The sequence below is a fragment of the Polyodon spathula genome, chromosome 48, assembly GCF_017654505.1.
Source record: "Polyodon spathula isolate WHYD16114869_AA chromosome 48, ASM1765450v1, whole genome shotgun sequence".
NCBI classification, from domain to species: domain Eukaryota; kingdom Metazoa; phylum Chordata; class Actinopteri; order Acipenseriformes; family Polyodontidae; genus Polyodon; species Polyodon spathula.
Window position 1 is genome coordinate 594,782 of NC_054581.1, and position 14,973 is coordinate 609,754.

The 14,973-nt window shown below is 48.2% G+C and overlaps 1 protein-coding gene across 1 annotated transcript; it reads left to right on the forward strand.

The window, feature by feature from the left end:
- Window positions 1-102: 102 nt before the first annotated feature.
- LOC121306607 (GRB10-interacting GYF protein 1-like) lies at window positions 103-14,962 on the forward strand. Its single transcript, XM_041238422.1, has 26 exons — window positions 103-274; window positions 1,210-1,242; window positions 1,464-1,527; window positions 2,364-2,493; window positions 2,636-2,731; window positions 2,970-3,084; window positions 3,452-3,563; window positions 3,888-3,928; window positions 5,130-5,288; window positions 5,504-5,727; window positions 6,549-6,669; window positions 6,792-6,986; window positions 7,588-7,742; window positions 8,151-8,310; window positions 8,418-8,584; window positions 9,061-9,149; window positions 9,700-9,800; window positions 10,276-10,346; window positions 10,714-10,851; window positions 11,287-11,457; window positions 11,942-12,144; window positions 12,614-12,744; window positions 13,007-13,170; window positions 14,049-14,093; window positions 14,341-14,491; window positions 14,838-14,962. Exons 2-26 carry the CDS (start codon window positions 1,230-1,232, stop codon window positions 14,903-14,905), a joined length of 3,084 nt encoding a protein of 1,027 aa, XP_041094356.1. The 5' UTR covers window positions 103-274; window positions 1,210-1,229; the 3' UTR covers window positions 14,906-14,962.
- The last annotated feature ends 11 nt before the right edge of the window (window positions 14,963-14,973 follow it).

The window sequence follows — 14,973 nt, forward strand, 5'->3', positions numbered from 1 at the left end:
TTTTTTTGCAAAAACGTCTTTTAAGACCCCACCCCCCCCTGTTAATTTCAATTAAGAAATTTTTATTATTGTTATTATTATTATTATTATTATTATTATTGATATATATATATATATATATATATATATATATATATATATATATATATATACATACATACAACTGGGAGATCGGAACAGACACACAGTCAGCATTAACAGCTGTACCACGAGACGAGCCACGTGCCCCCTCCCCCCCCCAGCTCAGCCTCCGTGGAAATCGCCCGTCACTACGGTAGGTGTCTTCTCTCTTTCCTCAGTGCAGGAAAGTTATGCGTTTACTCATTCTGTGTGGAGTTACAGCAGCAGCTGTAACCTGTTTGTTCTCCTCAACTACAGCAGTATTGTTTCGCGCTTTCTGTAAAAACTGTAGTGAAGTAACTTAAAAAAAATGATGGTGATTCAGTAGATTCTAGGAAATGCACAGAGTCCTTTTCTTCAATCAGTTGCCAGGTTTATTGAAATATGCAGGGAGTCTGGTCCCAGGTACAGGACAAACAGAATACTCAACATTACAATGTTTGCATGACATTAAATACCCTTCTGTATAGATGGTCCACCTCCCCTTTCTCTGATATTAACCAATGGTCAAGGTCATTTAATTTATTGTGTGTGTGTCTGTGTGTGTAGTCTAGTGTGACAACCTCTGAACTCAGTGCATTCTTCACACTCCTGGAGACAACAGGTCCATACATCTGCCTTTTGTTATCTCCTTGCAACCCCCTTTGATGCCAGTGGGATTATCTCTTTTGATCTCTCTGAAGTCTAGAGCCTGTTCCCTTCTAGTCCACAGCATTGTTATCTCGTTAGCTTGCAGTCATTGTTGGGCAGTTTGTAGACGCATCGTCTCTATCAGTGGTTAGCAGTACATGCAGTTTGAACCAAACAGTCTGCTATCTGCAATATTAGTCTCTTTTCAGAAAAGAACACCAGTATAGCTCTGCTAGTCCACATGCATAGCAAACTGCTAATCAATTCTCAATCCATGTTTTCCAACATATAGTGTATTAAAATAGTCACTTTTTTTTGCACTGTAACCCTGTGCTGCCCTCTAACACCTGCGTAAATCACCTTAAAGGCATCTGCCAAATATTATTATTATTATTATTATTATTATTATTAATATTTTTTTCTAATGGTTTAAGTAACTTCTCATTTTATTGATTTCAGGACAGACCCGAATCTTGCGAATGGCCTCTGTAGGTATGTAGAGGGGATTAAGCTCAAATACATCAAAGTAAAAACAGAAAGATAAATCATATCTGATTCATAAGTGTTCTCTTGAGAATTGATTTGTTTTATATATATAAAAGAGATTATTTGATTGGAATTCGGATCAAGCGCTCCACTGGCGAGTGTCTCTGGTCTGCAGCTGGATTGATTGATTGATTGATTGATTGATTTATTAAGTACTGTTTTTGCAGAACTCCAGAATCTAGCAGAGGAAAGGAAGATGGCTGCTGAGACCCTCAATTTTGGACCAGAATGGTAAAGTCTAGCGATCTGTTCTCCCCTCTTCATTCAGTCTCATTTGCACACACACACCCTGTTGCACAGCAGTGTGATCCAGTCCTGCTTTCACTAGGAGTTTAATAATCAGACTCCCGCTGCACAGCAGTGTGATCCAGTCCTGCTTTCACTAGGAGTTTAATAATCAGACTCCCGCTGCACAGCAGTGTGATCCAGTCCTGCTTTCACTAGGAGTTTAATAATCACACTCCCGCTGCACAGCAGTGTGATCCAGTCCTGCTTTCACTAGGAGTTTAATAATCAGACTCCCGCTGCACAGCAGTGTGATCCAGTCCTGCTTTCACTAGGAGTTTAATAATCAGACTCCCGCTGCACAGCAGTGTGATCCAGTCCTGCTTTCACTAGGAGTTTAATAATCAGACTCCCGCTGCACAGCAGTGTGATCCAGTCCTGCTTTCACTAGGAGTTTAATAATCAGACTCCCGCTGCACAGCAGTGTGATCCAGTCCTGCTTTCACTAGGAGTTTAATAATCACACTCCCGCTGCACAGCAGTGTGATCCAGTCCTGCTTTCACTAGGAGTTTAATAATCAGACTCCCGCTGCACAGCAGTGTGATCCAGTCCTGCTTTCACTAGGAGTTTAATAATCAGACACACCTGAGCTTGTCACCTAGACACACTGGGTGCTGATCAAGCTGGCAGTGAAACCTGGACTGGATCACACTGCTGTGCAACGAGAGTTTTTCATTATTATTATTATTATTATTATTATTATTATTATTATTATTATTCCCATCCCTGAGTGTGTTTTTCTCAACGGCTCTGGGTTTATTTGCGTGTTTGTTTTTTGCAGGCTCCGCGCACTATCCAGCGGGGGGGGCGTCACGTCCCCCCCTCCCTCTCCCGCGATGCCAAAGTACAAGCTCGCCGATTACCGATATGGGCGGGAGGAGATGTTAGCACTTTATGTTAAAGAAAACAAGGTAGGGGGGGTGGGGGGCAGGCTTCCATTCCCCCGAAAGCTAAGGGGAACACATCAAATTTATAATTACTGTTTCTCTTAAAATTGGGATAGAAAGCAGGCGTTGACTCGGAGCCCTGACCCCGGATCTTGTGTGTTTGTAGTTCCCAGAGGAGATGCAGGATAAGGAGTTTGCTGCTATACTCCAGGAAGAGCCTTTGCAGCCGCTGGCCCTGGTACCCCTGACAGAGGAAGAGCAGGTGAGACGCACACACACCCACCCATCATCCTATAGAAGAAGCTCATTTTGCTGATAAAAGATGAACCGTTTTGAGACGCCACTCTTCAAAACCTTGACATCCTTATACCCGTTGAGATACAGACTTTATATTTGCCAACATGCATTCATCAGGGCTGGGAATAAGACTCCTGTTGCATCGCGGTTTGATCCACTCCTGGTTTGACGAGGCACACCTGACTGAGTTTTATTTGTTGCAGAGGAACTTCTCGATGTCTGTAAACAGTGTGGCTGTGCTGAGGCTGATGGGGAAAGGAGGGGCAGCGATCCCAGGTGGAGTGGCCAGGGGGAGGGGAACCACGAGAGGAGGGAGAGGTGAGGACTGCCCGGGCGCTGGCACAAAAACTCCTTTGTTTTTATTTATTTTTTTAAAATGTATTATTTAGTTATTTTAGCAGAGACTATGGGGGGTGAACTCTGCATCACCAACAGCTGCTGCTGCTGCTGCAGAGTCTCTTCCAATAGGACCTCGCTTGTTTTACATCTGAAGGACGGAGCTCAAGGAGGTGAAGTGACTCGCTCAGGGTCACACACACACACAGTCGGTGGCTGAGCTGGGATTTGGGATATGAAGCACCTTTTATTAGCAGTGTCGGTTCTTTGGTGATCCTGTCTAATCCAGTGCCTGTGTGTAATTCAGCATGGTTTGTTTTTGACCCAGTTCGCTGTCCTTTGTGCGCAGGTCGCGGGAGAGGTGATGGCAGTTTCTACCAAAGAAGTATTGAAGACTCTGACCTGGGCTTCAGCCGTAGCGGCAGCAGGGAGATTCACAGGAGCCAGAGCTGGGACGACAGGTGCGTTCCCGTGCTCACCTTGTGTTCAGCACATCCTTAACTTGTCAGAACATATGAAAAAAAAAAAACTGAGCTTAATCTTAATTAAGCTTAATGACCCAACCCTTAATCTAGCTAGTAATTGGCTTAGTCTGACTTTTTAGTAATTGTTCATGGCTCTTATAAAAAAAGTAAAAAACTTGTGGATTTAAGTAGCTGAACGGTGATTCAGCCCAATCGACGCCAGCAGCCCTCGTCCTGGGAGGGGGGGAGAGGGGGGGAGGAGAGAACAGTGGAATAATCTCGAGTTCTGAAAGTGACGCTCTGTGTTTTTTCTTTACACAGAGGAGAAAGGAGGTTTGAAAAGCCGATTCGAAGAGATGCAGGTGAGATTGTTTCTGTGTAAAGAGAGCACAGGCATTGCTGTTTCTAATGTTAGTCTATTGTTGTCTGCGTTGCTGCAGCTCTGGCCAAAAGTTTTGCCTCGCTCTCTGTACTCGTTTTGCTTCATAAAGTCGAGCAAATCCTGCTGGTTACGATAACATATTGATTTGCGCACGACTGCTTTTGTAGCGTTTTCCACAGAATGTCAAATTTAGAAAATGTGACATTCGTGAAATCTAGCATGAAGCAATACTGTGCCACTATCATGGCTTCCGGTATAGACTTTTTTTTTCAATAAGTGATTTGTAGTTTGTTTTGATTTCGTGAGGTTAGATAAAAGATTTTAAAATAAGTTCATGCAGTTTTATTTTGACGGTGTTCGCGTCTCAAGCCTAAAATTCCAGGCGATCTAAAACACATTTGGCCACGGCTGTGCGCTTGGTCTTCCCTCGATCTCGGAGGCTGTCAGAGGCACTTACTGTTTTGCAGTAATGTGCATTAGCAATGTGTGTGTGTCTCTCTGATGCATTGATTGTGAGCGTGTCTATTGAAGGATCGGAAGGGTGGCCAGCTGTAAAGTTACACAAGAAAGAAATGTTGCACGATGATGAAACCCCAGGCTAGCTATAAAAAGACTTGTTTGATAATTTTTATTAGACCAGAGGAACGAAGAGAAGACTACGCTCTCTGTTGTCTCCAAAATTGGTAACTATGCTCTTAAAATGCCTTTTTGTTTTGTATTGCATGCCGATTTTGATGGCTAACACAAGCGTTAGGGTTAAAATGACTGACCTTGTTTAGTTGAGCTGTTCCCAAACTCTGTTCTGGGGGACGTCGGGCAGGTTGAAACTTTAAAGTCTAAATTGAAAACTTTTTTTTTTTTTTTTTAAATGTGCTTTTGCATCTGTTATTTGGTAATTTTTAAAATGAAAATTCAAAGCCTGGTTTTGTAGTTTCGCTGAAAACGCACCCTGTGAAATGAAATCAGATTGATTTTTTTTCAGATCGCGTTTGTCAGCGCTGGCTTGCCAGGTGTTGATTAATTATGTCGTGGTGATTGCAACTTCGCACCACTGATTTGATGATTCGAATCACAGGTCCGATGCAAACGCGGGGGTGCCCGGGGTGGTCTGCAGCTGCATGGACCCCTCCCGGGCGTTGGTTGACAGCTAGCGTCGGGGGTTGTTCTTTGTGTCTTCGCAGTCCGGGTGGGCTTCGAAGAGGGAGCGGCGACGGGGGTCCGCAAGGAATACACGCGCTCGGACAGCGAGAACTGGCGCACCCTGCGGGAGGAGCAGGAGGAAGAGGAGGCAGCCGAAGGGGGCGGGAACAGCTGGAGACTAGCGGGGGTCCGCAGAGACGGTGAGGGGCGCGATCGCCAGCAGCCGTTTTCGGCGGAGAGATTTTTTTATTTTTTTGTGTTTCCGTGTTCGGGGTCAATTTGCATTACAGTTTACTTCAGATTCTTTCGAAGGAATCGGAATTGATCCTCTTAGAGACGTGCTGTTAATTGTTTGGGGTTTTGTTCAATGCTTTACACGGGCCCGTCTTTTTTTCTCTGTCTCCCCCCTCCCCAGACGGGGGTCCCAGGTCCGCGGGCTGGCGGGAGCACGTCGGGGAGCGGAGGCGGAAGTTTGATTTCGATTTCCGGGAGCACGGTGAGGAGCGGGGGGCGCGGAGGCTGCGTGTGAGCAGCGAGGGCTTCGAGGAGGACAGGGACGGGCTGCCGGAGTGGTGCACAGACGACGAGGACGACGAGATGGGGACCTTCGACTCCTCTGGAGCCTTCATGTCCCTCAAGGTACGGGACAGACCCTCCCTCCTGGAAGTCTATTATTATTATTATTATTATTATTATATTGAAATGATCAGGAGCCAGGAGTTTGAGCAGGGTTACAAACTCACACTAGCCTGCTGCTGCTGCTGCACCCAGTCCTGGGGTTCAGAGCTCCCCTCAATGAAGTCTGTTATTATTATTATTAATATTGCAATGATCAGGAGGCAGGAGTTTGAGCAGGGTTACAAACTCACACTAGCCCTGCTGCTGCTGCACCCAGTCCTGGGGTTCAGAGCTCCCCTCAATGAAGTCTGTTATTATTATTAATATTGCAATGATCAGGAGGCAGGAGTTTGAGCAGGGTTACAAACTCACACTAGCCCTGCTGCTGCTGCTGCACCCAGTCCTGGGGTTCAGAGCTCCCCTCAATGAAGTCTGTTATTATTATTAATATTGCAATGATCAGGAGCCAGGAGTTTGAGCAGGGTTACAAACTCACACTAGCCCTGCTGCTGCTGCTGCTGCACCCAGTCCTGGGGTTCATCTCAGCTTCAGCACATTTCAGTGAGTTTAGTAATAAGATGCACCCCTGAGCTTGTTGCCTAGACACACTGGGGGCTGATCAAGCTGGTAGTAAAACCTGGACTAGGTGACACTGCTGTGCAATGGGAGTCTTCTTTCCGTGAGCAACACCTGTGTGCGTTATAACTTGAATGGGGAGCAGTCCACAAAGCAAACACGCGATTTGTGAAAGGGTCGATTTTACATTCCCGGGGGAGGGGGGGGAATAAAAAAAAAAAAAAAAAAAAAAAAAAAAGGACGAATTGTTCTCATTTTTTCCCCAGAAGAGCTCGAAGGATCCGATCCCAGAAGAGCAGGAGCTGGAATTCCAGGGCGTGGAGGAAGAGGAGGAGCACCCCGAAGAATACGGCTCGGAGCCGGAACGGAGAGACGCCCCCGAGAAAGGTAAGCGAAGATCCTGCGCTGGGATTCGGCTGAAAAGAACAGCGAGCAGAGAATAGAGGCTGTGGAGGGTTTTTGAGTCATTAAAGCGCTCTCTCTCTCCTCTCCTCTCTCTCTCTCCTCAGATGGCCAGGTTGCTGCTGTGTGTGATCTGGACAGTGCTGCGACCTGCCCTGCGCCCCCCTCCCCTCCCATAGTGTCCGTGACCCCCGGACAGAGCTCCATGTCTCCCGGGGAGGTGGAGACCCCCCCACCGGCTCGGCCAGACCCGCTGGACACCGCCCCCCCTGCTGCCAAGGGAATCAAGCTACCCCCTGACGGTAGGACGCACTCACACGCTCGATTCTGTCCCTCAAGTGGCCTGCATACCCTTATTTTTGTAATTTCTAACCCATGTTCCCAATTAAGGAGTGGGTGGGGGCACTGTGTGTCAGGTATCTATATAACTCCTATTGCACAGCTATTCCACCCAGTCTTGGTTTCACTACCAGCTTGATGTAGCCCCACAGTGTGTCTAAGTAACAAGGTCAGGTGTGTCTTTTGTTAGACTCTCTTTTACTGTTTACTGGGAATGTAATAAGACACATCCTGAGCTTGTCTATCTGTACACTAGGGGAATCCAACCCCAGTTCTGCAGCTACTGGGTCTGCTGGTTTGCAGACGAGTTCTGTTAATTGCACCAAATTAATAGCTTAATTAGTCAAGATGCACAGGTGTTCCGGATCGTTAGCCACTGATGATGTGAAGACCTGCAGGATAGGGTCTCTCCAGGACCAGGGCTGGAGCGAATCAAGCTGGTAGCAGTAAAACCTGGAGTGGATGAATTTGCTATGCAATAGGAGCCTTATTCACGTCAAGAATTAGCAAATTTTTTTTCTATGCTGATGTCGCTGGTAATTGTTGTGTGTCTCTCTCTCATAGAGGGTGGGTCCCTCGAAGTGGTGGCTGCCCAGCTCAGTCCCGGCACCTCCTCCACCCTCTCCTCCTCGTCCTCCCCTCCCTCCTCGTCTGCTGCTATTCATTTCACCACTGGGGGGGACAACGAGGATGAGGACGGGATGAGCCACCTGCAACAGGTAACGCAGCCCCCCCTCCCCAATTACAACACCTTAGCTAAAAGTATAGCGCCTTTCATCACAAGCATCGCTCTTATATTACACACACACACATTTCCCTGTAGAATGAATTCATTGTGCTTCATGAAGTCGAACAAACCCTGCATAGTAACGTTACGTTTACATATCGAATTACATGGCGCTTTGTAGTTTTCCATAAAATGAGAAACTGACATTTTTACCTACAAAAGGGTGTCTCTCTTAAAAAAATCTCTTTCGCTACACGATGCTGACGCACAGATCTTAAATGGTAAATAAACGGAAGTCAGTGGAGAGCTAAATCATCAGGAAATGCCCAGTTTCACTGCACTGTATTCAAATGGCACTGCAGTTTCCTACACCTTGTTCCTCGTGCGTGTCTCTGTGCAGGAGGCGGAGAAGATGGTGGCCTCCCTGCAGGAGAACTCCCTGGAGGAGGAGCGCTTCACCCACACCATGCGGGAGAGCAGGAACACGGCGGCCGCGCTGCCCCTGTCGCACGAGGCTGCCATGAAGTGGTTCTACAAGGATCCGCAGGGAGAGATCCAAGGTTCGTCGGCCTGCCGGGGAGCCACAGCGCGGGGGCCCCACCCCCAGGGGGTGGTGCTAGGGTTGGGGTTAAGAACGTGTTTGCTCACCCTGCTCCTCCCCCCCCAGGACCCTTCACGACCCAGGAGATGGCGGAGTGGTTTCAAGCCGGGTATTTCACCATGACCCTCCTGGTGAAGAGAGGCTGTGATGAGGGCTTCCAGCCCCTGGGAGAGGTCATTAAAATGTGGGGAAGAGTGCCTTTTGCCCCTGGACCATCGCCTCCCCCGCTGCTGGTGAGTCCAACTCCCTGCCAGTCCGTTCCTGCCGCATCGGAGAGTCGGACACCTGCGGTCAGTTACATTCTACTTAACGCAGTATTTGTTTCGAATTTAGGTTTTTTTTGGGTGGGGTGGGTGGTCTTTTTTTTTCCCCACGGATTTCACGTTTTCTGTGAGGTGTTACCTGTTGCCGTGAAATGCATAGCTCCCCCGTGTGCTCCATTTTCTGAAAAGAACTGATTTTTTTTTCTCCCAAGAGTCAGTAATTCATTCATAAACTAAGTGCGAGTGTGGCCCTCAGTTACGCTCACATGCATAGTAGAACTCCAACATCATAACAAACGATTACAGAAAATATAGAAAGACACCCCATATTTAAATAAAACCCATGCACAGATGAATTTGTACATGTGTCATTCTGTCTCTCTGGGAGATGTTTGTAGAGCCTCTTATACTGGTATATTTTGAAGTATTTCTCTCTATCTCTGCAGGGTAATATGGACCAGGAGAGGCTGAAGAAACAGCAGGAGCTGGCAGCAGCCGCACTCTATCAGCAGCAACTGTTCCAACTCATCAACAGGTAACTTCCAGCAAGACGGGGTTCGCAGGGGACCCCGCGGACTGAAGCCCAGGAGCACAAAGGCTCTTTGGGGCTTGGATCTTGTAACCCAGTTTCCACTGCCTGGCGCTCCCTGGTACAGCTGCCCACGGCAACAGCAGAACTGGAAAAGCTGGCTTCGTGTTCAACTCGGCTTTCTGTTGTAGGATTCTTTTTATAGGGTTACGTTCACCGTCACAAAAATGTTAAGCGAGGAGAGAGGCGCAGATGTTGTGCGTTTGCAAACTGCCTTTGCTAATTCTCCTTCTGTACTGTGTTGTGCACACTGTTGCAGGGATGGGAATAAGACTCCTATTGCACAGCAGTTTGACCCTTTCCAGGTTTTACAACAAGCTTGATGCGTCTAGGCAACCAACTCAGCAGTGTCTTCTTACTAAACTCCTAGTAAGACCAGGAATGGATCAAAGTGCCGTGCGACGAGAGTCTTGTTTCCTTCCCTGGTGCTGTGCATCGTCGGGTCCCCTGATGTTTGAACCTCTTAGTTTTTTCTCTCTCTGGTTGTTTCTTGTAGGTGTGGAGAGCAGGGGTTGATTCCTGCTATGAACAGATCAATGTCAGTGCCAGACACAGGGTCCCTGTGGGACATGCATACCTCAGCTTCACAGCAACCAGGTAGGTAGAAAGAAATCCGCTACCCTGAAACAGAGCCTGGATTCAGGCTCAGTTTATTTGAAACTGGGCAACTTTGGTAAAGGCACGGCCGCGTGGTGTGCAGGGGGGAGTCACACAGTCAGGGAGCGCGGGGGTCCCCGAGGGTCTCCCCTGGTAAAGGCACGGCCGCGTGGTGTGCAGGGGGGAGTCGCACAGTCAGGGGTGCACGGGGGTCCCCGAGGGTCTCCCCTGGTAAAGGCACGGCCGCGTGGTGTGCAGGGGGGTCACACAGTCAGGGGAGCGCAGGGTTCCCCGAGGAGTCACACAGTCAGGGGAGCGCAGGGGTCCCCGAGGGTCTCCCCTGGTAAAGGCACGGCTGTGTGGTTTGCAGGGGGGAGTCGCACAGTCAGGGGTGGGTGGGTAGTTTGGTTTAGCACACCAAAAAGTGATAACCGGTTTACTTCGAAATGGAATTTTCTTTTTTCTTTCATTGTAGGCAGTGAAGCCAGTTCGTGGGATTTAACAATGAATTCATCTACATCAGTTCCTCTCCGTTTTTTCACTAAGGTCTGGAAGGCCCCCCCCATTCCCCTATTACCTTACTCTGGGGGGGGGTGATAATGGATGAGATTTAAAACAGAGATCCTAGTGTGTGTGTGTGTGTGTGTGTGTGTGTGTGTGTGTGTGTGTGTGATATATATATATAACACATCCTGTTACAAAAAAGTTTCACCCGTTCCTGGTTTCACTATGAGTCTAAGACTCACCTGAGCTTGTTGTCTAGACAAACTGTGGGCTGGTCAAGCTGGTAGTAAAACCTGGACTGGATCAAACTGCTGTGCAACGAGAGTCTTGTTTCCATCTCTGCAGTGAATCTGTGAGAGCTGCTGTCTGTATTTTATTAATTTTTTTCTTTTTTTTTGCCTGGCCGCAGCTTCAGCAAGAAAGGAGAGACGCAGAACTCAGGGCTAAGCGCGAGGAGGAGGAGAGGAAGAGGAGGGAGGAGAAGCAGCGCAGGCTGGAGGCGGAACAGAAGCGGCGTGAGGAGGAAGAGCTGTTCAGGAGGAAACAGGTGAGGGGGTGGGGGATGTATTTGCACCAAAATTGTACAGCTTACTCTTGGTTATACTGTGCATTTACTAGGAACAGGTCCAGTCCTGGTTTCAGAGTCCAATAAACCACGCCTCCCCTGAGTTTGCTACCTACACACTGAGCTAATCAGGCTCTTACTAAAACCAGGAATGAACCCTGAAGACTCCCATTGCATATCTGGTTCACCCATTCGGGTTTCTCTTAATGTCTGAATCATTATTGAGTGTTTTTAATTAAGGGTGTGGTGCAAAGCAATGTGATCTATTCCTGGTTGCTCTACGAGTCTAAAGACGCACACACGCTGAGAGCTTCATTCCTGCACACACACACACTGTACTCCTAGAAAACCCAGGACTGGATCATTCTTGTTTGTGTGTGTGTTTGGTTTTTTTTCATCGCTGGTCTGTGTTGGCAGTGCCGGCAGCAGCAGGAGCTGATCATGAAGCTTCTCCAGCAGCAGCAGCAGGGGCCCGCGGGCTCCTCCATGTGGAGCAGCATGCCCAAGCAGGGCAAGACCCTCCTGGAGCTGCAGCAAGAGACCGAGAGGCAGCTGCAGAAGCAGAGAGGCGCCCTGCAGAGATCCGGGGTGAGACTTGCATATTAGCAAGAATAATAATCTTTATTTTACAAAAGAGCCTAAATGCGCATATTTCAAAGCGCTGTACAAACGCAAAAAACACAGAGATCCATATACAGAAGATTAAGAGTGTACGTGGCATAAAAAGATATAGGACAAGTCAAAAACCAAGTCGTGATAAGATGCCTGAATGTAAAAGCAAGTCTCTTTTAACTGCTTTAAAAGCAGTAACGGTCTGGGCAGATCACGCATGTGTGTAACGTGTTAGCAATTCACAATGTAACCTGGAGCTAGTAGTGGAAGGATAGTGTGCATGTTTCTTTAAAGCGACAGACGCACACACAGCTAGTGCAGCAAGGCCCACACTGCAGCAATATGCTCTTTCTCTCTTTTCTTTCTTTATTCCTCTCCTGACCCTGTCTTTCTTTCTCTCTCTGTCTGTGTATTTGTGTTTTGAGTTACCTGTGTTTTTTTTTTTTTTGTCTTCCCTCAGCACGGAGGCCTGGGTCTGTCTGGAGGCAATGTGTCCAGCATGGCTGGGCAGTGGGGCAGCGATCAGGGCGCCATGTGGGGGGCCGGAGGGGGGCACGAGGGCAAGAACAGCAGCATGGGCATGTGGGACGAGGCCCTGAAGAGCCAGGCATCAGGCCTCAGAAACCTGGGGCTCAAGACCAGTCGGAGCAGCCCCTCTCTCAGGTAGGGCAGACGGGATCGAGGGGGGGGGGGGGGGGGGGGGGGGGGGAGCCCCTTCGTGCGATCGGCATGCTGGAGGCTGGGCTGGGGCAGCGGGGCTGTGCCTCGCCGTCTTGGGCGCTCACAGCCAGCGATTTCAGACCTGGTGAGCCTGTATAACCAGACACACTCTGTCAATGACGGGCCACCAACTGTGAGACCAGGAGTCACAACACCTGCCCGCGATGGACAGATCACTCTGCAGTATCTCCGTGATGCCAGTTGTCAATCAGCACAATAAAAAGTCACTTTGCCTGCTCTGAAACAGAGTTTGTCATTTTTCGATCACATCTCGGGAGTTTTATCCAAATAGAAGCGCTGCGTTTCTCTTGATGCTCAGATGTAATTGATAAGTCCCTATTTTGATGCTCGGTATATAAAGTGCTTCGTACCCCTCTTTTTACTCTCGCCCCCCCCTCCCGTGATTAAACAGACGCAAGACGGAGGAGGAAGAGAAGCTGCTGAAGATGCTGCAGGGAATGCGGTCGCAGGACGGCTTCACCACCTGGAGTGAGCAGATGCTGCATGCCCTGAACAGCAATGCCAGCACCAGCAACCTGGACGGTATGGGCCCACACCACCCTTTCACTCTCTCCTTTCTCTCCCCTTTCTCTTTCTTTATTTCTCTCTTTCTCCATTTTCTTTCACCTTTCTCTATTTCTCTCTCTGTCTGCCTGCAAATGAGGGAACTAAATCCATCCATTAATATTTTAACTAAACAAGGATTGTGAAATAAAATACATATAATACACCTCTGTAAATGGCTGCATTTCTCCTTGTGGTTTGATGGAACCTTTTTTCTCTCCTCTCTTCCCCCTCCTGGCAGTCTCCAGCATCGTCTCGTATCTGAAGGAGGTAGAGTCCCCCTACGAGGTCCACGATTTCATCCGCTCCTACCTGGGAGACACCCTGGAAGCCAAAGAGTTTGCCAAGCAGTTCCTGGAGCGCCGTGCCAAACAGAAAGCCAACCACCAGCGCCAGCAACAGCAGGTAGAGCCCTGAGGCGTTACAGCCCTGCCCATTGAAAACAACAGTGAGGCGTTACAGCCCTGCCCTGCCCATTGAAAACAACACTGAGGCGTTACAGACTTGCCCATTGAAAACAACACTGAAGCGTTACAGCCCTGCCCTGCCCATTGAAAACAACACTGAGGCGTTACAGCCCTGCCCTGCCCACTGAAAACAACACTGAGGCGTTACAGCCCTGCCCATTGAAAACAACACTGAGGCGTTACAGCCCTGCCCTGCCCACTGAAAACAACACTGAGGCGTTACAGCCCTGCCCTGCCCATTGAAAACAACAGTGAGGCGTTACAGCCCTGCCCATTGAAAACAACACTGAGGCGTTACATTGAAAACAACACTGAGGCGTTACAGCCCTGCCCATTGAAAACAACACTGAGGCGTTACAGCCCTGCCCATTGAAAACAACACTGAGGCGTTACAGCCCTGCCCTGCCCACTGAAAACAACACTGCTGTTCACATCTCCTGATCGGTCCACTCTTCGTACGTAGTAGTTGCCTGACGACGTCTGCAGCAAAAGTTATCCTGTGAACTCGACAAACTTCTGTAGCAGCTTCCTGCCTCGGGTCCCTCCACGGAGTCCAGGAACGTCGTCTCCAGGGGGGGGATGCAGCAGAGTCCACCCCCCTAGTCTCTCGAAAGTCGCTTTGGATAAAAACATCTGCTGATGGACTCCATGTTATTATATTATTATTAATAATATAATAATAATTAATAATAATTAATAATAATGTTTTTAATCTTGTTACTTGTTCGGGTTTTTAATATATGTATATATATATATATATATAACCAACATTAGCTGCTTATAGCTGCTTATAATAAAGATACTGACTTCTTACAGCTGTCAAAGGAAGTGGCTGGACTGACCATGAACTTCCCTCTACAGGTAATTTGTGTTTTTTTTTGTTTTGTTTTCTACATTAAAAAACAGTATATATTGTAACATATATCCTATTGGAATCTATTAGCTGCACTTATTTCTACAGCTCTGTGCGTCAACTCATCAAAGGTGAGGCATGCTGGGAGCTGTAGTTCTTTATGCTGTGGTCTTGTCTGACAAACCCGGCAGACCTCTGTTCTTATGCATCACACACGCATTGTGTGTATCGATCTCTTTGCTTTGTGTTTCTCAGGATGCCATGCGCGGTCTGAACCCCAGCAGTCTGCAGGCTGTGTTCCAGTCCAGTCACTGCTCCTTCAAGCAGGCTGTGTACGAGAGCGATCCGTCCAGCAAGATGAAGAAGCAGCAGCACCTGGGACTGCACTCGGACCCCAGCATCCTGGGTGAGGAGCCTCCCGCGAGAGACCGGGGCCCGCGCGAGACTCCTATCGCACTGCTGCATCGCGTTTCATAGCGGAGCACCATCACAAAGCGCTTTACATGAGACTAGGGCATGTGAGCTGTGCATCAGAGTCTCTTACAACATCATCTCACCCTAAAGACGCAGCACAAGGGGGTTCAGTGACTCGCTCGGGGTCCCACACAGGGAGGGCTGAGCTGGGATTTGAACCAGGGTCCTGGTGGTTACAAACCTGTTTTTTTAAACGGCTGGACCAGCCTGTCAGGTGATTTCATTCATGGCTCTCTCTTATAATGTTTGTAATCTCTTTCTTTCTTTCTTTCTGGCAGGATATTCTTTTCATAACCCCTCAGATAGGATGAACCTGAGTGAGATTGAGCCTTTGGAGGACTACTGAACTCTTGCAATAGAATCTGCTGCCTTCGTCATTCCAGTCTTGGCTGAAGAATGTGCACTGTAGGGGGA

Excerpts from the sequence above, each read along its gene's own strand:
- LOC121306607 (XM_041238422.1), top strand. Across the intron at positions 3,564-3,887 it reads AGCCAGAGCTGGGACGACAG|AGGAGAAAGGAGGTTTGAAA; the intron begins GTGCGTTCCCGT and ends TTCTTTACACAG. Across the intron at positions 12,745-13,006 it reads CAGCACCAGCAACCTGGACG|TCTCCAGCATCGTCTCGTAT; the intron begins GTATGGGCCCAC and ends CCCTCCTGGCAG.